At 50.4% G+C, this 21,239-nt stretch overlaps 2 protein-coding genes, 1 long non-coding RNA gene and 1 pseudogene across 9 annotated transcripts in view; 1 reads left to right on the top strand and 3 right to left on the bottom strand.

The window, feature by feature from the left end:
• LOC126931196 (uncharacterized) overlaps positions 1–21,239 on the top strand; it is a 155,046-nt gene that overhangs the window by 7,557 nt on the left and 126,250 nt on the right. The gene's annotated exons all lie outside the window — the stretch shown is intronic.
• Positions 1–21,239, bottom strand: part of PRR13 (proline rich 13) — an 86,974-nt gene that overhangs the window by 7,010 nt on the left and 58,725 nt on the right. The gene's annotated exons all lie outside the window — the stretch shown is intronic.
• Positions 4,946–5,044, bottom strand: LOC126931858 (uncharacterized; annotated as a pseudogene).
• AMHR2 (anti-Mullerian hormone receptor type 2) lies at positions 9,379–20,411 on the bottom strand. Of its 6 annotated transcripts, none has more exons than XM_050748872.1 (11): positions 19,147–20,406; positions 18,659–18,841; positions 18,230–18,421; positions 17,889–17,966; positions 17,558–17,676; positions 17,212–17,442; positions 13,485–13,599; positions 12,413–12,585; positions 12,062–12,209; positions 11,757–11,893; positions 9,381–10,250 (listed from the first exon to the last, which is right to left on the bottom strand). In XM_050748872.1, exons 1-11 carry the CDS (start codon positions 19,193–19,195, stop codon positions 9,957–9,959), a joined length of 1,719 nt encoding a protein of 572 aa, XP_050604829.1. In that variant the 5' UTR covers positions 19,196–20,406; the 3' UTR covers positions 9,381–9,956. The 6 variants fall into 6 exon arrangements, with proteins under 6 accessions (XP_050604832.1, XP_050604829.1, XP_050604831.1 ...); XM_050748877.1 differs by having other exon boundaries at positions 9,905–10,250; positions 11,757–11,889; positions 19,147–20,411; XM_050748874.1 differs by lacking the exon at positions 18,659–18,841.

Raw genomic sequence — 21,239 nt, 5'->3', positions numbered from 1 at the left:
GTTAAGCATGTCTCAACTGATGCAATTCAATTTTGAAAGAACTGTTCAATACATATTCCCTGACCACGATGTAAAATATAAGCAAACATACAGCTAGATTTTTTTTTTTAGAAAAAAAATTGTTTAACTGTCATCCAGGCTGGGCACAGTGGTTTATGCATGTAATCCCAGCACTTTGGGAGGCCGTGGCTGGAGGATCACTTGAGGTCAGGAGTTCAGGACCAGAATGGGCAACTTAGTAAGACATCATCTCTACAAAAATAAAAAATTAAGGCTGGGCGCAGTGGCTCAAGCCTGTAATCCCAGCACTTTGGGAGGCCGAGACGGGCGGATCACAAGGTCAGGAGATCGAGACCATCCTGGCTAACATGGTGAAACCCCGTCTCTACTAAAAATACAAAAAAACTAGCCGGGCGAGGTGGCGGGCGCCTGTAGTCCCAGCTACTCGGGAGGCTGAGGCAGGAGAATGGCGTAAACCCGGGAGGCGGAGCTTGCAGTGAGCTGAGATCCGGCCACTGCACTCCAGCCTAGGCGACAGAGCGAGACTCCGTCTCAAAAAATAAATAAATAAATAAATAAATAAATAATAAAATATTAGCCAAGAGTGGTGGTGCACGCCTGTAGTCCCAGCTACTCAGGAGGGTAAGGTGGGAGGATCACTTGAGCCTGGGAGGCAGAGGTTGCAGTGAGCCCAAATCACACCACTGCACTCCAGCCTGGGTGACAGAGCAAGATTCAATCTCTAAATAAATAAATAAATTGCCTTAAAATAACCACGGAAAGAATAAGCCATGATGGAAATTAAATACTTAGAAATAAGTAGGTGGGCACGGTGACTCATGCCTATAATCCCAGCACTTTGGGAGGCCGAGGTGGGTGGATCATGAGGTCAGGATTTTGAGACCATCCTGGCCAACATGGTGAAAACCTGTCTCTACTAAAAATACAAAAATTAGCTGGGTGTGATGGCACACGCTGTAATCCCAACTGCTCAGGAGGCTGATACAGGAGAATCGCTTGAACCCGGGAGGCAGAGATGGCAGTGAGCTGAGATGGTGCCACTGCACTCCAGACTGGCAACAGAGCAAGACTCCGTCTCAAAAAAAAAAAAAAAAGGAAGGAAGGAAGGAAGGAAGGAAGGAAGGAAGAAAGAAAGAAGCAGGCCGGGTGTGGTGGCTCACGCCAGTAATCCCAACACTTTAGGAGGCTGAGGCAGACAGATTCTTTGAGTCCAGGAGTTCAAGACCAGCGTGGGCCACAGGGGAAACCCTGTCTCTAATACAAATACAAAAATTAGCCAGGCATAAAAATACAAAAATTAGCCGGGTGTGGTGGCTCACACCCAGTTGTCCCGGCTACTCAGGGCTGGGGTGAGAGAATCACTTGAGCCTGAGAGGTGGAGGTTGTGATGAGCCAAGATCATGCCACTGCCCTCCAGCATGGGCAAAAGAGCACAAAAAGAAATAAGCCATAATGAAAATATTAGATCCAAAATTTGTGGGATATACGCAGAACATGGTAGCTCATGCCTGTAATCCCAGCATTTTGGGAGGCTGAGGCAGGTGGATCACATGAGGCCAGGAGTTCGAGACCAGCCTGGCCAGCATAGCAAAACCCCGTCTCTACTAAATATACAAAAAAATTAGACCAGGCGGAGTGGCTCACGCCTGTAATCCTAGCACTATGGGAGGCTGAGGCAAGTGGATCACAAGGTCAGGAATTCAAGACCAGCCTGGCCAACATGGTGAAATCCCATCTCTACTAAAAATACAAAAAATTGGCTGGGCACGGTGGCTCACGCCTGTAATCCCAGCACTTTGGGAGGCCAAGGCGGGCGGATCACGAGGTCAGAAGATCGAGACGATCCTGGCTAACACGGTGAAACCCCATCTCTACTAAAAATACAAAAAAAATTCGACGGCCGTGGTGATGGGCACCTGTAGTCCCAGCTACTCAGGAGGCTGAGGCAGGAGAATGGCGTGAACCTGGGAGGCAGAGCTTGCGGTGAGCCGAGATCGCGCCACTGCACTCTAGCTTGGGCGACAGAGCAAGATTCCGTCTCAGAAAAAAAAAAAAAAAAAAATATATATATATATATAGTGTGTGTGTGTATGTGTGTGTGTTTAGTAGAAATGGGGTTTCACCATGTTGGCTAGGGCAGTTTCAAAGTCCTGACCTCAAGTGATTCACCCACCTTGGCCTCCCAAAGTGCTAGGATTACAGGCATGAGCCACCAGGCCTGGCCTGTTATTTCTTGACTTTTTAATAATCAGCATTCTGACTGGCATGAGATAGTATCTCATTATGGTTTTGATTTACATTTCTCTGATGTTCAGTGATGATGTGCTTTTTTTCATGTTTGTGGGCTGCATGTCTTCTTTTGAGAAGTGTCTGTTCATGTCCTTTGCCCACTTTTTAATGGGATTGTTTTTTTTTTCTTCTAAATTTGTTTGAGTTTATTGTAGATTCTGAATATTAGACACTTTGTCAGATCATAAAAATTTTCTCCTGTTCTGTAGGTTGGCGGTTTGTTCCGATGTTAGTTTCTTTTGCTGTGCAGAAGCTCTTTAGTTTAATTAGATCACATTTGTCAATTTTTGCTTTTGTTGTGATTGCTTTTGGTGATCTCATCATTAAATCTTTGCCCCTGCCTATGTCCTGAGTGGTATTGCCTAGATAGTGTTCTTTTATTTTGAAATAATTTTAGACTCACAAGAAGTTGTAAAATTTACCCAGCTTCCCCCAGTGATAGTATCTTACATAACAAGACTGCATTTTGGCCGAGTGGGGTGACTCATGCCTGTAATCCCAGCACTTTGGGAGGCCGAGGCTAGTGGATTCCCTTGAACTCAGGAGTTCGAGACCATCCTGGTCAACATGGTGAAATCTTGTCTCTACAAAAAATAGAAAAATTAGCTGGGCGTGGTTGTGTGCACCCATAATCCCAGCTACTCAGGAGGCTGGGGTGGGAGGATCACTGGAACCTGGGAGACAGAAGTTACAGTGAGCCAAGATCATTCCACTGCACTCCAGTCTCACTCACAGAGTGAGACCCTGTCTCAAAACAAACAAACAGGCTGGGCGCGAACATAGTGAAACCCCATCTGTACTAACAATAAAAAAATTAGCTGGGCGTGGTGGCACACACTGTAATCCCAGCTACTGGGGAGACTGAGGCAGGAGAATCCCTTGAACTAGGGAGGCAGATGTTGTAGTGAGCCAAGATCGCACCACTGCACTCCAACTTGGGGGTGACAGAGCAAGACTCCGTCTCAAAAAAAAAAAAAGTTCTTTGGGAGGCCGAGACGGGCGGATCACGAGGTCAGGAGATCGAGACCATCCTGGCTAACACAGTGAAACCCCGTCTCTACTAAAAATACAAAAAAAAACTTAGCCGGGCGAGGTGGCAGGCGCCTGTAGTCCCAGCTACTCGGGAGGCTGAGGCAGGAGAATGGCGTGAACCCGGGAGGCGGAGCTTGCAGTGAGCTGAGATCCGGCCACTGCACTCCAGCCTGGGTGACAGAGCGAGACTCTGTCTCAAAAAAAAAAAAAAAAAAAAAAAAAAAAAAAAAAAAAAAAAAAGTTTGGCCGGGCGCGGTGGCTCAAGCCTGTAATCCCAGCACTTTGGGAGGCCGAGGCGGGCGGATCACAAGGTCAGGAGATCGAGACCACAGTGAAACCCCGTCTCTACTAAAAATACAAAAAATTAGCCGGGCGCGGTGGCGGGCGCCTGTAGTCCCAGCTACTCAGGAGGCTGAGGCAGGAGAATGGCGTGAACCCAGGAGGTGGAGCTTGCAGTGAGCCGAGATCGCGCCACTGCACTCCAGCCTGGGCAACAGCGTCAGACTCCGTCTCAAAAAAAAAAAAAAAAAAGTTTGCCTACTCTAGAAGTTTATTTTTTCTTTTCTTCTCTTTTTTTTTTTTTTTTTTTTTTTTTTTGAGACGGAATTTCGCTCTTGTTGCCCAGCCTGGAGTGCAATGGTGCCATCTTGGCTCACGGCAACCCCAGCCTCCTGGGTTCAAGTCATTCTCCTGTCTCAGCCTCCCAAGTACCTGGGATTACAGGTATGCACCACCACGCCTGGCTAATTTTGTATTTTTAGTGGACACAGGGTTTCTCCATGTTAGTCAGGCTGGTCTCAAATTCCCGACTTCAGGTGACCAGCCGGCCTCTGCCTCCCAAAGTGCTAGGATTACAGGCATGAGCCACTGCACCCAGCCCAGGTTTCTAAAAAGTGTATTTACATGCCTAATACATCTCCAGGAGCATGAAATCACTACTCATAGGAATATCATATTAGGCAAACATTGGATTTGGTAAACTCATCTTCACAATTGGAACTTTCATATTTTATCATTGTATCACAGAATCATGGAACTATAGGGTTGGAAATGACTTAGAGAAACATTTATTCAATTTCCTGAGAAAAATAAACTTTCCTAAGAGTTCACAGTTAGGAGAGACAAGATTATAACCTATATTTGCTGGCTTTTAGCGATTATTTATTTATTTAATTATTTATTTTGAGACAGAGTCTCGCTCTGTCACCCAGGCTGGAGTGCAGTGATGCGACCTTGGCTCACTGCAAGCTCAGCCTCCTGGGTTCACGTCATTCTCCTGCCTCAGCCTCCCGAGTAGCTGGGACTACAGGTGCCCGCCACCACGCCCAGCTAATTTTTTGTATATTTTAGTAGAGACGAGGTTTCACTGGGTTAGCCAGGATGGTCTCGATCTCCTGACCTCATGATCCGCCTACCTCGGTCTCCCGAAGTGTTGGGATTACAGGCGTGAGCCACCGCGCCCAGCCTAGTGATCCCTTCTATACAACATATTACAATACACTCATTCAAAAATACAAGTAGAAACTGTAATACCACAACACTCCCCTTGTCTTTTTATTTATGGCCTCTCTGATGTTTGGGATATGGTCATTGTTTGTTTGTTTAAAATACGGAATGCTTCACAAATGTGCATGTCATCCTTCCACAAGGACCATGCTAATCTTCTCTGTTTTTTTTTTTCCTTTGTTCGTTTCGATATGGAGGCTCACTCATCCAGGCTGGAGTGCAGTGGTCTGATCTCAGCTCACTGAAAACTCCATCTCCCGGATTGAAGCGATTCTCCATCCTCAGCCCCCAGAGTAGCTGGGATTGCAGGTGTGCACCACCATGCCCAGCTGATTTTTGTATTTTTAGTAGACACAAGGTTTGTCATGTTGGCCAGGCTGGTCTCCAACTCCTGACCTCAGGTGACCTGCCCTCCTCAGTCTCCCAATCATAGGCTTATTTATTTTATTTATTTTTATTTTTATTTATTTATTTATTCATTTTTTTTTTCTTTTTTTGAGACGGAGTCTTGCTCTGTCGCCCAGGCTGGGGTGCAGTGGCCGGATCTCAGCTCACTGCAAGCTCCGCTTCCCGGGTTCCCGCCATTCTTCTGCCTCAGCCTTCCGAGTAGCTGGGACTACAGGCGCTGCCACCTCGCCCGGCTAGTTTTTTGCATTTTTTGGTAGAGACGGGGTTTCACCATGTTAGCCAGGATGGTCTCGATCTCCTGACCTCGCGATCCACCTGTCTCGGCCTCCCAAAGTGCTGAGATTACAGGCTTGAGCCACCGCGGCCGGCCTATTTATTTATTTTTTTTGAGACAGGGTCTCACTCTGTCACCCAGGCTGGAGTGCAATGGCGCAATCTTGGCTCACTGCAACCTCCGCCTGCCGGGTTCAAGTGATTCTCCTGCCTCAGCCTCCCAAGTAGCTGGGATTACAAGTGTGCACCACCACACCAGGCTAATTTTTGTATCTTTGTGTTTTTTTTTTTTCTGGTTTTTTTTTGAGACAAAGTCTCGCTCTGTCGCCCAGGCTGGAGTGCAGTGGCGCGATCTCGGCTCACTGCAAGCTCCGCCTCCCAGGTTCATGCCATTCTCCTGCCTCAGCCTCCCAAGTAGCTAGGACTACAGGCGCCCAGCACCACGCCCGGCTAACTTTTTGTATTTTTGGTAGAGACAGGGTTCCATCGTGTTAGCCAGGATGGTCTGGATCTCCTGATCTCATGATCCACCCGCCTTGGCCTCCCAAAGTGCTGAGATTACAGGCGTAAGCCACTGGGCCTGGCCTAATTTTTGTATTTTTAATAGAGATGGGGTTTCACCATGTTGGCCAGGCTGGTCTCGAACTCCTGATAGGTGATCCGCCTGCCTCGGCCTCCCAAAATGCTGGGATTACAGGTGCGAGCCACTACGCCCGACCCATAGGTTTATTTTTGATTGAACATAGCCTTATGCTCATCAGCATGTTTGTACATTCTTTTCTTTTTCTTTCTTTCTGTTTTTTTTTTTTTCTGAAACAGAGTCTGGCTCTGTTGCCCAGGCTGGAGTGCAGTGGCACCATCTCGGCTCACTGCATCCTCCGCCTCCCAGGTTCAAGGGATTCTCCTGCCTCAGTCTCCTGAGTAGCCGGGATTACAGGCGGGCACCACCATGCCCAGCTAGTTTTTGTATTTTTAATAGAGACAGTGTTTCACCATGTTGGTCAGGCTGGTCTCGAACTCCTGACCTCGTGACCCTCGGCCTCCGAAAGTGCTGAGATTACAGGCGCATGCCACCGGGCCCAGCTTCTTTTTTTTTTTTTTTTTGAGAGGGACTATTGCTGTGTCACCTGGGCTGGAGTGCAGTGGTGCGATCTCGGCTCCCTACAACCTCCACCTCCCAGGTTCGAGCCATTCTCCTGCCTCAGCCTCCCAAGTGGCTGGGACTACAGGCATGTGCCACCATGACCGGCTAATTTTTCTATTTTTTGTAGAGATGGGGTTTCACCATGTGGGCCAGGCTGGTCTCGAACTCCTGACCTCAGGTAATCCATCCACTTTGGCCTCCGTCAAAAAAAAAAATGTTTTTGTGAGTGAGGCTCCGTCCGAAAAAATTTAAAAAAATAAAGAATATCCAAAGAGTACTGTTTAGCCTAGATTAGGGGAAACATAAGCTGCCAGGGGGTAATTATAGTAGTTGGGGCCTACAAGTCCTAGGAAGAAGGAAAGAGAAGGTGCCCAGAAGCAGGCCCTGCCCATCAAAGTATGATGCAGGTTGATTAAGAAAGGAAAAGAAGGCCAGGCGTGGTGGCTCACACCTGTAATCCCACCACTTTGGGAGGCCGAGATGGGTGGATCTCGAGGTCGGGAGTTCGAGACCAGTCTGGCCAACATAGTGAAACCCCATCTCTACTAAAAAACACCAAAAATTAGCTGGGTGTGGTGGCGGGTGCCTGTAGTCGCAGCTACTCGGGAGGCTGAGACAGGAGAATCAGTTGAACCCAGGAGGCAGAGGTTGCAGTGAGCCAAGATCCCACCATTGTACTCCAGCCTGGGCAACAGAGCGAGACTCCATTTCGAAAAAAAGAAAAAGAAGAACTAGCCCCTGCCTAGGTTGCCTCAGTGGGACTTGAGAACTGACTGGATGTGGATGAGAGCTGAGTCACAGGAAGGGACAAGAACACGCTCCTGGGAAACTCTTGCTCAGTTAAGACACAGCTCAAGCATCCTGTGCTCTGTGAAGCATTCCTGCTCAAGTCTCTCCTGTTTCCCCCAGGACAGTGTATAGGACCCCAACAATGTGATGTGCAGGTCTTTGAGCACCTTTAGGGCAGTGATTTTTGTTGTGTTTACCCTTCTTTCCCCAGTGCCCACCACGAGATCCCACCTTTAAAAATAAATGTTGAGGCTGGGTGTGGTGTCTCATACTTGTAATCTCAGCACTTTGGGAGTCCTAGGCAGGTGGATCCCTTGAGCCCAGGAGTTCAAGACCAGCCTGGGAAACATGGCAAAACCCTGTCTCTATGAAAAAATACAAAAATTAGCCGGGTGTAGTGGCACGCATCTGTAGTCCCAGCTACTTGGGAGGCTGAGGTGGGAGGATCGCTTCAGCCCAGGAGGTCAAGGATGCTGTGAGCTATGATCACAGCCTGGGTAACAGAACAAGAGCTTATCTCAAAAACAAAAATAATAAACAATTTACTTTGGGAGACCAAGGTGGGAAGGTCACGAGTTCAGGAGATCAAGACCATCCTGGCTAACACAGTGAAACCCTGTCTCCACTAAAAATACAAAAAAATGGCCGGGCACGGTGGCTCAAGCCTGTAATCCCAGCACTTTGGGAGGCCGAGACGGGCGGATCACGAGGTCAGCAGATCGAGACCATCCTGGCTAACCCAGTGAAACCCCATCTCTACTAAAAAATACAAAAAACTAGCCGGGTGAGGTGGCGGGCGCCTGTAGTCCCAGCTACTCGGGAGGCTGAGGCAGGAGAATGGCGTAAACCCGGGAGGCGGAGCTTGCAGTGAGCCGAGATCCAGTCACTGCACTCCAGCCTGGGCAACAGAGCAAGACTCCGTCTCAAAAAAAAAAAAAAAAAAAAAAAAAAAAAAACAAAAAAATTAGCCAGCTGTGGTGGCTGGTGCCTGTAGTCCCAGCTACTTGGGAGGCTGAGGCAGGAGAATGGCATGAACCCGGGAGGCAGAGCTTGCAGTGAGCTGAGACCGTGCCACTGCACTCCAGCCTGGGCAACAGAGCAAGACCCAGTCTCAAAATAAATAAATAAATAAAATTTAAAAAAAATAAACAATTTGCTGGGCGCGGTGGCTCACGTCTGTAATCCCAGCACTTTGGGAGGCCGAGGCGGAAGGATCACAAGGTCAGGAGATCGAGACCACGGTGAAACCCCGTCTCTACTAAAAATACAAAAAAAAAATTAGCCGGACGCGGTTGTGGGCGCCTGTAGTCCCAGCTACTCAGGAGGCTGAGCCAGGAGAATGGCGGGAACCCGGGAGGCGGAGCTTGCAGTGAGCCGAGATCGCGCCACTGCACTCCAGCCTGGGCGACAGAGCGAGACTCCGTCTCAAAACAAAACAAAACAAAAAAACAATTTAAAATGCTGGGTGCAGTGGTTCATGCCTGTAATCCCAGAACTTTGGGAGGCTGAGGAACGAGGACTGCTTGAGCTCAGGAGTTTGAGACCAGCCTGGGCAACATAGCAAGACTTCATCTCTACAAAAAATAAAAAATTAGGCCAGATGCGGTGGGCCTGTAATCCCAGCGCTTTGGGAGGCCGAGGTGGGCGAATCACGAGGTCAGGATATCAAGACCATCCTGGCTAACACAGTGAAAACCCGTCTCTAGGCCAGGCGCGGTGGCTCAAGCCTGTAATCCCAGCACTTTGGGAGGCCGAGACAGGCGGATCACGAGGTCAGGAGATGGAGACCATCCTGGCTAACACAGTGAAAACCCGTCTCTACTAAAAAAAAAATACAGAAAACAAACAAACAAACAAAACAAAAACCCGTCTCTACTAAAAATACAAAAAATTAGCCAGGCATGGTGGCGGGTGCCTGTAGTCCCAGCTACTCGGGAGGCTGAGGCAGGAGAATGGCATGAACCCGGGAGGCAGAGCTTGCAGTGAGCAGAGACTGTGCCACTGCACTCCGGCCTGGGTGACAGAGCGAGACTCTGTCTCAAAAAAGAAAAAATAGCTGGGTATGGTGGTCCATGCCTGTGGTCCCACCTATTCGGGAGGCTGGGGTAGGAGGATCACAAGAGCCCAGGGAGGACAAGGCTGCAGTGAGACATGATCGTGTCATTGCACTCATGCCTGGACAGAGACTCTGTCTCCAAAAAAAGAAATCAGATAAATAAATAAAAATAAATGTTAGTGGAAGAGAAGAGAGACAAGAGGGTTCCTGGATTACAGGAATAGAGGAAGGCCCAAGGATATGCGTCAGGAAAGCTGACTTTATTCTGTTTCCTGCACACCTACACCGAGTCACTGGTCAGAACTGCTGTGGACTGGATGCCCGCAGAAGAATCCAAGGATTCGGCAGGTGGGAAAGGCAGTGATGAGGCAGACAAGACAGCTATGCAATCGCCATGTTTAGGTTGGCATGTACATTGATTACACATAAACTGCATATTTACATAGGAGAAAGGGTACAGGCAGGCTGAGGATTCCTGGAACAAGGGCCTTGCTGAACACTGAAGTGGCAGGCACTCCGCTGAGGCCTACAGGGCAGGATGGTAGGGGCAGGAGTTGAAGTAGAGTCTTCTGGGCAGAGAGGTGTGCAGCCACGTGGACAGCTCTCCGGAAAGGGGCTCTCCTGAGGATGGGCCAGGGCAGCCAGGCGCTGCTGTACACACTCAGCCGTCAGCCGTGCTTCTGGGTCTGCATCCCAACAGTCTTCTAGGAGCTCCCTCAGCCCATCAGGATCCTGGGAGGAATGACAGGGAGGGAGGGTTGACTCTAGGATCTTGAGTGGGCCCCAGGGTTAAAAGGCATCTTCAGTGTCCATCACTCGCCTGCTTTCAACACCCACTTCTGATCTTTCCTGGAGCCTCCCTCCTTTCCCTCTTGCTGAATTCCAGCCTTCTGAATCTTGTTCCCTATGAAACAGGCTCTGCGGGGGCCTTCTGTACAGCCCACTGTTTCCTCTGAGGAGCTAATATAGGTTGAAAGCTTAATATGCTAATGGGAAATTACTCTCTTTCCTCTCAGAGAGCCAGAGTCTTCTGCAAGTAATGCCCAGTTTCCGTTAGCTAACTTAACACTTGTGCCGTGGAAATTTCAGATCAGGTAGCAGAAGGCACATTCTGTTAAAAAAGTATTTGTGGCCGGGCGCGGTGGCTCAAGCCTGTAATCCCAGCACTTTGGGAGGCCGAGGCGGGCGGATCACAAGGTCAGGAGATCGAGACCACAGTGAAACCCCGTCTCTACTAAAAATACAAAAAATTAGCTGGGCGCGGTGGCAGGCGCCTGTAGTCCCAGCTACTCAGGAGGCTGAGGCAGGAGAATGGCGTGAACCTGGGAGGCGGAGCTTGCAGTGAGCCGAGATTGCGCCACTGCACTCCAGCCTGGGCGACAGAGCGAGACTCCGTCTCAAAAAAAAAAAAAAAAAAAAAAAAAAGTATTTGTGGCCAGGCGCGATGGCTCACACCTGTAATCCCAGCACTTTGGGAGGCCGAGACGGGCGGATCATGAGGTCAGGAGATCGAGACCATCCTGGCTAACATGGTGACACCCCGTCTCTACTAAAAATACAAAAAATTAGCCAGGCACGTTGGCGGGCACCTGTAGTCCCAGCTACTCGGGAGGCTGAGGTAGGAGAATGGCGTGAACCCAGGAGGCAGAGCTTGCAGTGAGCCGAGATCGCACCACTGCACTCCAACCTGGGTGACAGAGCGAAACTCTGTCTCAAAAAAAAAAAAAAAAACAGTGTTTGTGCAAAGCCCTGAACTTTCACTGTGAGGCCACTGCTTTCACCCTTTATACCCAGAACTGCCTTTTATTGGGTCACAGCAGAAACATCATCAATGTATGACAGAATGGGGACTTACTGAACTGATTTTTGGGCTTTACTGTATTAGGAGAGCAGATGGGGCAGAGCTCAGGACAAGAGCAAAGCCAAGGAGGGCATCCTGGAGAAGGGGACTGAGGAACAGGGCTAACTGATGGTAGAGAGGAGAGACAGGCTAGGCAAGGCTGAGCAGGAGGAAGGTGTGTGTCTCAGGTAGATGGAATGGACTGTGTGAGACTTAGGGTGGAAGAGGATGAACTGAGGGGGAGAGCAGGCTTGCCCAGTTCCAGCTGAGCATGAACCAAGGAGTGATGGGAGATGAGAGGAGATAGGAGTAGACAGATGCCCTGGCAGAGATGTCCTTGAAGCCCATGCCCAGCCCCCACTCTCCAGGTTCCCAGCCCAACAGCCTAGGCCTCTTACTGTAGCAAAGCAGCGCCAGGTGGATGGGATGTAGGGACGCCTCCTCTCTTGCACTGCCAAGGCCCATAGCTCATCAGAGGTAGGGGTATTGCCCAGTTCTGCCTCATAGGCCAGTTGGAAGGGTGGTGGACTGCTGTCTGGAGGGAGGTAGAGGGGCTGGGTGTCAGTTAGTCCTAGGGGTGCCTACCATATAGAAAAGGCAAGACAGGGAAGAGCAGAGCTTTCTCAGGACCAGGTCAGGTTGGGGTGAACCTAGAATGGGTGAGGGGGAGCCCAGGGGAAGGGACTGTACCACTTATCCTTACCAGGCCTCAAATCTGGGCAGCGGCTCAGTATCTCCCACAGGAGCAGAGCCAAAGAGTAAATATCAGCTCGTCGGAGGGCCATGCCCCAATCCTGTAGGTCCAGAGTCTTGTCCAAGAGCTCTGGTGCCATGTACCTCTGGGTGCCAGCCTGGAGAGCAAGGCACGAAGGGCCAAGAATCATCTCTGTGGCAACCCTCATTGCAGCAATGGTCCATGCAATATCCCCAAACACAGACTCAGCAATGTCCCAAATGCTATAGGTATTGCTACAACTGTTGACACACAATGGCTGCATTGCCATCAGCAGCACCACCATCATCCTGGGCCTCACCAGTTAGCCAGAGAACTCACTTCCATGATGGCAGCTGGGCCTTGTGGTTGAGTAGGGGTCCAGGCAGGGGGCTGAGTGAGGCCAGGGAGCACCAAGGCAAGGCCCAGGTCTCCAATGGCACACGATCCATCTTCCCGAATGAGCACATTCTGGCTGCTCAGATCTCGGTGGGCAATACCTGGTTTATATTGGCCTGTGGGGGAATCAAGGTTGAAGGAACATGGATGTTCTTCCTCCCTCTTTTTTTTTTTGAGACAGAGTCTTGCTCAGTCGCCCGGGCTGGAGGGCTGGAGTGCAGTGGCCGGACCTCAGCTCACTGCAAGCTCCGCCTCCCGGGTTTACGCCATTCTCCTGCCTCAGCCTCCCGAGTAGCTGGGACTACAGGCGCCCGCCGCCTCGCCTGGCTAGTTTTTTTTGGATTTTTTGTAGAGACGGGGTTTCACCGGGTTAGGCAGGATGGTCTCGATCTCCTGACCTCGTGATCCACCCATCTCGGCCTCCCAAAGTGCTGGGATTACAGGCTTGAGCCACCGCGCCCAGCCTTTTTTTTTTTTTTTTTTTTTTTTGAGTCGGCATCTCGCTCTGTTGCTCAGGCTGGAGTGCAGTGTCGCAATCTCGGCTCACTGCAACCTCCACCTCCCGGGTTCAAGCGATTCTCCTGCCTCTCAGCCTCCCGAGTAGCTGGGACTACAGGCACGTGTCACCACGCCTGGCTAATATTTTGTATTTTTAACAGAGACGGGGTTTCACCGTGTTAGCCAGGATGGCCTCGATCTCCTGACCTCATGATCCGCCTGCCTCGGTCTCCCAAAGTGTTGGGATTAAAGGTGTGAGCCACCGCGACCGGCTCTTCCTCCCCCTTTTTTTTTTTTTTTTTTTTTTTTTTTTTTTTTTTTTTGAGACGGAGTCTCACGTTGTTGCCCAGGCTGGAGTGCAGTGGCCGATCTCGGCTCACTGCAAGCTCCTTCCCCATCCAAAGGACTAAGGCGCCCGCCAGAATCAGAAATCACCTAGCAGTGTGGGATTACAGCTTGAGCCACCGCGCCCGGCCTTGACCCAATCCTTCCCCTAAACTAAGCCCAGCTCACCCACCATTCTGCCAGCGCTCCTCATGGAGAAATGCCAGGCCCTGGGCCAGGGACAGTGCCATCCGCAGGGAACTTCCCCAGTCACTGGTGTGCTGGGTCAAGTAGTGGTACAGGGAGCCCTGGGAAAAAACAGAGAGAAAAGGACAGTACACAAAGCTGGAGGTGGCTGATCCATCCCAGGGAGCAGAGATCAATTGACAGTCTTCTCCCTGCATCTCCCCAGCAGACAGACACACCGACGGATGCTGGCCAAGACAATAGGTAGAAGGAGTAAGACTGTGCATCAATTGACATGAAAAATAGTAACTCGAGATCAAGGTTACTAGGCACTTACTGTGGTCCAGGCCCAGTGGATGTGGCCTCCTGTAATCCTTGTAACAACCCTAGGAGGTAGGTCTTCCTGTCACACCCCCATTTAACAGATGAAGAGCTTTTCCTCAGAGAACTAAGGAAACTCGCTTGAAGTCAGTCGGTGAGGCAGGAGTGGAGCTTGAATCCAAGCAGTCTGACTCAAGATCACTTACTAATAACCACCAGCTTATACTGACTCAGAAAATGTGGGGCAAAGACAGTAACAGAGGAGGCAGGGTAAGCTAGTCAGGGGCATCCCTCATGAGCCACCTTGTCTGAGGTGTCAGGCATGTGTACACATAGACAGGCAGAGCCAGTAGATAACAGAGTAGCAGGTGGAGGGCAAGTGGGAATTGGAGGGAAGGGAGCAATAGAACCCCTCATTCGACAAGTGTCATCGAGCACCTTCAGTGGCCATGAGTTGTGTGCAGGCACCAAGATGGCTCAGATGAGAAGGTAAGAGATAAAGAATGCAGTAAACCCCAAGATGGGAAAATTAACCGAGTGCCAAGGGGCATAAAGCAAGAATGACTAACACTGCCTGGAGAAGTCAGAGAAATTTAAACAAACAAACAAAAAAAACAGTGATTTTTGAGCTGGGCCAGGAGGTATGTGGTCAAAGAGGGGATTTTCCATCATTCAAGATTTCGGAGGTGCAGAAGCTATAGGGGCTGAAAAAGTCCAGGGAAGAGCCACTGCATTTGGGCACTGAAACAGGTGGTGGAGGTTGAACTACTTACAATAGGGCAAAGTGAGTTGTGGGGAGCTCTTCTACGTGGACAGAGACACACACAGTCCTGGTGGAGGGGTAAACAGGAGGCAACAGACATGATGATGAGGAGCCAGCTCTAGAGTCACATAGATTCTGGGCAAATGACTTTCCTTTTCTGAGCCCCATGTGGATAATCATTCCTACCTCATAATGTGTTTGCAAAGGGTGTGTTTGGAAATGTTTAAAGTGTGTAGCATGGCCGGGCGGGGTGGCTCACACCTGTAATCCCAGCACTTTGGGAGGCCGAGGCAGGCGGATCACTTGAGGTCAGGAGTTTGAGACCAGCCTGGCCAACATGGTGAAATCCCATATCTACTAAAAATACAAAAATTAGCCAGGAGTAAGTAGTGGCAGCACGCCTGTAATCCCAGCTACTCGGGTGGCTGAGGCAGAATTGCTTGAACCCAGGAGGCAGAGGCTGCAGTGAGCTGAGATCGTGCCACTGCATTCTAGCCTGGGCAACTGAATGAGACTCTGTCAAAAAAAAAAAAAAAAAAAAGTGGGTAGTGTAATGCCTAGCAGGAAGCAGATGGGAAATGGTATGAAAGCTTTAAAAGTCCCAAATCTTTAGCAGGCCCATAGGGCCTGGTGTGGCTGGCCTCTGCCTACCTTTTCCTCTTCTTTTTGCTCATTGCTCTCCCCTTCAAGTCACATCTTATTATTCTTTTTTTTTTTTTTTTTTTTTTTTTTTTTTGAGACGGAGTCTCGCTGTGTCGCCCAGGCTGGAGTGCAGTGGCCGGATCTCAGCTCACTGCAAGCTCTGCCTCCCGGGTTTTTACGCCATTCTCCTGCCTCAGCCTCCCGAGTAGCCAGGACTACAGGCGCCCGCCACCTCGCCCGGCTAGTTTTTTGTATTTTTTAGTAGAGACGGGGTTTCACCGTGTTAGCCAGGATGGTCTCGAACTCCTGACCTCGTGATCCGCCCGTCTCGGCCTCCCAAAGTGCTGGGATTACAGGCTTGAGCCACCGCGCCCGGCCACATCTTATTATTCTTATAATTCAGTGGCCCTCTCTTCTAGCACTTAGCACACTTGACATTTGACACTTGTGTTTACTTGATCCATTTCTGTCTCCCCTGCTAGTCTATAAAATCTGTAAAGGCAGGGATTGTGTTTTTTCTGGCCTCTAGCAGAGTGTCTGACATATAGTTCATAATTATTTGTTGAATGAATATATGAATAAGTTTGGAGGGTTGTGCCTGAAGGTATTTCTTTAACATTGTTTTTTTTTTTTTGAGATGGAGTCTTGCTTTGTCACCCAGGCTGGAGTGCAGTGGCGCGATCTCCACTCACTGCAAGCTCTGCTTCACGGGTTCACACCATTCTCCTGCCTCAGCCTCCCGTGTAGCTGAGACTACAGGCGCCCGCCACCACGCCCGGCTAATTTTCTTAAATGTATTTTTAGTAGAGATGGGGTTTCACTGTGTTAGCCAGGATGGTCTCGATCTCCTGACCTCGTGATCTGCCTGTCTCGGCCTCCCAAAGTGCTGGGATTACAAGCGTGAGCCACCGTGCCCGGCCAACATTGTTTTTTTTTTTTTTTTTTTTTTTTGGCTGGGCACAGTGGCTCATGCCTGTAATCCCAGCACTTCGTGGGGCTGAGATGGGTGGATCACTTGAGGTCAGGAGTTCGAAACCAGCCTGGCCAACATGGTGAAACTCCGTCTCTACTAAAAATGCAAAAATTAGCCAGGCGTGGTGGCAGGCACCTATAATCCCAGCTACTGGTGAGGCTTAGGGAGGAGAATTGCTTGAACCCAGGAGGCAGAGGTTGCAGTGAGCCAAGCTATGCCACTGCACTCCAGTCTGGGCAACAGAGCAAGGCTCTGCCCCCCTCACAAAATAAAATAAAATAAAATAAATATATAAACATGTATTGTTTATGTAATAAAAAATAAAAATTAATAAAAATTATTATTATTTTGAGACAGGGGCTTACTCTGTCACCTAGGCTGGAGTGCAGTGGCACAATCTTGGCCCACTGCCAGTCTTGACCTTCCCAGGCTCAGGTACTCCTTCCACCTCAGCCTCCCAAGTAGATGGGACCGCAGGCACGTGCCATCACACCCAGCCAATTTTTTCTTTTTTGTAGAGGTGGGGTTTCACAGTGTTGCCCAGACTGTTCTTGAATCCCTGAATTCCTGGGTTCAAGCAATCCTCCCAAGTTGGCCTCCCAAAGTGCTGGGATTACAGGCGTGTGCCACCGTGCCCAGCTTGTTACTATTTTTTGAGATGGTCTCACTCTGTCTCCCAGGCTGGAGTGCAGTGGGATGCTCACGGCTCACTGCAGCCTCAACCTCCTATGCTCAAGCGATCTTTCCACCTCAGCCCCCTGAGTAGTTGGGACTATAGGTGTGCACTGCCATGCTGAGCTAATTTTGCAGTGATAGGGTTTCCTCATGTTGCCTAGGCTAGTCTTGAGCTCCTGGGCTTAGGCGATCCACCCACCTTGGCCTCTCAAAGTCCTGGGATAACAGGCGTGGGCCACCTCACCTGGCCATTTTTAATGTCTTAGAAAAGAGAAAATTGAAAGCGGAAGCTACCATGTAGCCCCCACCTCCATACATACACACAGGCACACACACACATATATACTCCTTGGTGCTCACCTTGGGATGCAGTTCCAGTACCAGCAGGGGCCCAGAGAGCATGGGGCCAGGGCCCCCCCAGCTGGCGGTGATAAATCGGACAATGTGGTCGTGCTGTAGGCCTGGAAGTTCGTACAATGCTCTCTCAGCTTGGAACTGAGCCACAGACCTCGGTGGAAAGGCCTTGATGGCAACCAGTTTGCCTTGCAGCTGCCCGGCCCAAACCACTGCATGACCTCCTTCCCGGATTACCTGGTAGGGACACTGTGCTGAGTGTGGGCCTCAGAGCTATAATAGGGCCAGGTTTCCTCCCCAGCACAACCTCCAGGAGTGCCCAGAGGATCCCTTCTCTCCCTCCCTGGGGCACCTGGGAGAAGCACAGCTCGGGCAGCTCCTGCAGCTCCACACTCCAGTCCCTGCCCAAGTCTGGCCCTGGCTTTGGCACTGGTTCACTTCGCACTCTGTAGTTCTTTCGCTGTAGCAGGGCTGGAACAGAGAAGAGCCTTAGGTTCAGGGTGCACATGCATGGGGACAGGAAAAGGGACTCTATGGAAAGGGAGCTTTGTGAGAGGTCATGGGAGTCTGGGAATCAGGCTATAGAGATCCCAAGACCATGGGGTCAGGGGTGCCTGGAGAGGGATCAGAGCTCTGGGGACAATGTCTTGGGGTCACAAGGGAGGGATGGGGTGGATTAGTACCCAAGATGATGCTGCCCAGCAGCAGCAGGAGGAGGAGGAACAGCCCCAGCAGCACCAGTGCCATCCAGATGGACTCACCTGGACATCAAGGCAAGAATGCAGGCTGGCAAGCACTGACCCAAACCTGCTCTCCGCTGTTCCCCTCCTGAGAGCTTGCTTCTCAACCCACCCCCACCCTGGTCACAAGACCCCTTATCTCCCAGTCACCAGGGCAACCAACTTCCCAAGGCCAGGAGGAGGAAAGTGTGGGGTGGGAGTAGGGTGAGAACTGGCCCTGGTTCCACCTCTCATCCTAACCTGGGCCCAGCCCCCACCAGCCTTCAGTACCCTTGGGTGGCTACCTGGGGCAGCCTGGGGACCCTGGGAGCCAGGAGTCCCAGAGCTCCCTGGAGGAGGCAGATGGCTGTAATTGGCATTGCAGAAGTCAGTGCCACAGGAGCAGGTGAAGAGAGTGGAGCCAGGGCTGGGGTGGGCTCGGGGACTTGGGTCACAGTGGAGGGACTCACAGCCTGGCTCATCACTGTCTCGGCATCCTGATGGCGTGGGATTAGGGGAAGAGGAGAGAAAGGGGGAAAAGGGAGAAAGCACAATGGCGTGTGGAAACAGAGGATAAATCCCTTCTCTATCAGAGGCATCCCTTCCATCTCTCATGGGCTTTTCTTTCCCACCACATGTTCTATTTCTCCCCTTCCCCCTTGGTTGCCACCCACACCCCAGGATGTGTCTGTCTCCCACCCTAGCTATCACCTGCCATATACTTTGCCATTCACCTTGCATTTCCACCTGTGCCCGGTCTTGGGTCAGGTTCCAGATCCCAAAGCAGCAGCGGCTGTAGAGGCAGCGGATAGCTCTAGGGAGCTCTGGGCCTGTATCTAGCAGCTCTCCCAGTGTCTTTGTGCTTCCCTGCACTCCAGGGGCCTCAAAGAACACACAAGTTCGCCTGTTTGGGGGTGCTGAGGCCCAGGGTGGGGAAAGGAAAGGATTCGAGATAGGAGTGAATGCAGAGGCAAAAAAGTGGCCAAAAGAACAGACAAAAACATGTTCCACATCCCAGCGTCAGTATGGTAAAGCCACAGGAGGAAGCAGGGTCAGCAGACGGCTGGAACCTGAGCCCCGCCATGGGGACACATGGCTCTGTCCTTCACCCTCACTCACCCAGCCCACTCACCACTCTTCCAAAGGGGTGGCTCTTGCTTCAAGCACCCCTTTCCCTCACGGGATGGATGGAAAGACCCTTCCCCTCCCTGTAGACGCTTACCTTCCACAGCTGTGGGAAGTAACGCCCAAAGCCCCAGAGACCCTAGCATCTTGCTGGAGGATGGCAGCAGCAGAAGGAGGAGAGCATGAGCCAGCACAGCTGCCCCTGGCCAAAGCTTTCTTCAGATACAGGGCATCCTGGGGCTTCTGATCCCTCAGTCCCCAACTCCGCCCCCCTCATTCTATCCCAGCCTCTGTGGGGGAGAAGGCTGCTGTGGGGGAGAGGGTGGGTGTGGGGAAAGCAGGGAAAGAAAGGGAGGAGCAGAGAACCAATCTCATATCCTCTTCTCTTCTGCAACCTCCTCTTTGCTCTGCATAGTGGGAGGAGGGGACCTTGCAGGCCCAGCTGAGAACCCAGTGATACCTAATTTCAAATCTTTGCCCTTTTCTGACCTTGGAAGAAGATGCTGGACTCTGTTGACTCTTCTCAGGAGGAAACTAAGGTGAGGTCAAATGCTTAGAGCCATTCAGCTCTGCCCAAGATCCCTTCTAGCCTAAGATCCCTTTATATTCAGGGTTCATATCTGCAGCTACTTGGGCAGAGGAAGGCCTCACAGCCCATATTAGAGGTTACCTTGTTTTCCAACTTAAGAATCAGAAAGTACATAAAACTTACCTGAATTAAAAAAAAAACACATTGAAAACAGTAACAATGGTAAATTTTGCTGTGTGGATTTCACTTAAAAAAAAATCACATTGGTTCACAGGCTGAACAAATAACCATTATTAAGGAGGTGACAAAGTTCTTATCAAGCACCTACTATATTCTGGGTCACAGCTAGGGCTATGCATTTTACAATCGTCTCATCTAATTCTCCCCTGAAATATTTATTATTATTATTATTATTTTATTTATTTTTTGAGACTGAGTCTTGCTCTGTCACCAGGCAGGAGTAGAGTGGTGCCATCTTGGCTCACTGAAACATCCCACTCCCTGGTTCAAGCGATTCTCCTGCCTGGGCCTCCCCAGTAGCTGGGACTACAGGCACACGCCACCATGCCCAGCTAATGTTTGTATTTTTAGTAGAGACAGGGTTTCACCATGTTGGCCAGGATAGTCTCAATCTCGTGACCTCGTGATCTGCCCGCCTCGGCCTCCCAAAGTGCTGGGATTACAGGTGTGAGCCACTGTGCCTGGCCTATTATTTTTATTATTTCCACTTTATAGGTAAGAAAATTGAGCTTAGGTAAGTCGCCCAAAGTCATTCAGCTAGGAAATAGCAGAGCTGGAATTTGAACTTAGGCAGGTCTGACTCCAAAGTCCAGGTTCTATTTTTTTTTTTTTTTTGAGACGGAGTCTTGCTCTGTCACCCAGGCTGGGGTGCAGTGGCGGGATCTCTGCTCACTGCAAGCTCCGCCTCCCAGGTTCATGCCATTCTCCTGCCTCAGCCTCCTGAGTAGCTGGGACTACAGGCGCCCGCCACCTCGCCCGGCTAGTTTTTTTGTATTTTTTTTAGTAGAGACGGGGTTTCACCGCGTTAGCCAGGATGGTCTCGATCTCCTGACCTCGTGATCCGCCCGTCTCGGCCTCCCAAAGTGCGGGGATTACAGGCTTGAGCCACCGCGACCGGCCTATTCTTTTTTTAAAATTATTATTTTTGTACTTTTAGCAGAGACAGGGTTTCACCATGTCACCATGTTGGCCAGGATGGGGTCCATGTTGGCCAGGATGGGGTCGATTTTTTTTTTTTTTTTAGACGGAGTCTCGTTCTGTCGCCCAGGCTGGAGTGCAGTGGCGCGATCTCGGCTTACTGTAAGCTCCACCTCCGAGGTTCACGCCATTCTCCTGCCTCAGCCTCCCGAGTAGCTGTGACTACAGGTGCCCACCACCACACCAGGCTAATTTTTTGTATTTTTAGTAGAGACGGGGTTTCTCCGTGTTAGCCAGGATGATCTCAATCTCCTGACCTCGTGATCCACCCGCCTCGGCACCAAAGTTCTGGGATTACAGGCGTGAGCCACCGCTCCCGGCCTATGGGGTCGATCTCAACCTCGTGATCCCTCCGCCTTGGCCTCCCAAAGTGCTGGGATTGCAGGCGTGAGCCACCCCACCAGGCCGGCTGTATTCTTTGTATTACACCATACTGCCTGAAA

This window comes from Macaca thibetana, chromosome 11 (assembly GCF_024542745.1).
Source record: "Macaca thibetana thibetana isolate TM-01 chromosome 11, ASM2454274v1, whole genome shotgun sequence".
Lineage (NCBI taxonomy): Eukaryota > Metazoa > Chordata > Mammalia > Primates > Cercopithecidae > Macaca > Macaca thibetana.
Note: the sequence above shows the minus strand (reverse complement) of the source record. Positions and strands in the feature narration are given on the sequence as shown.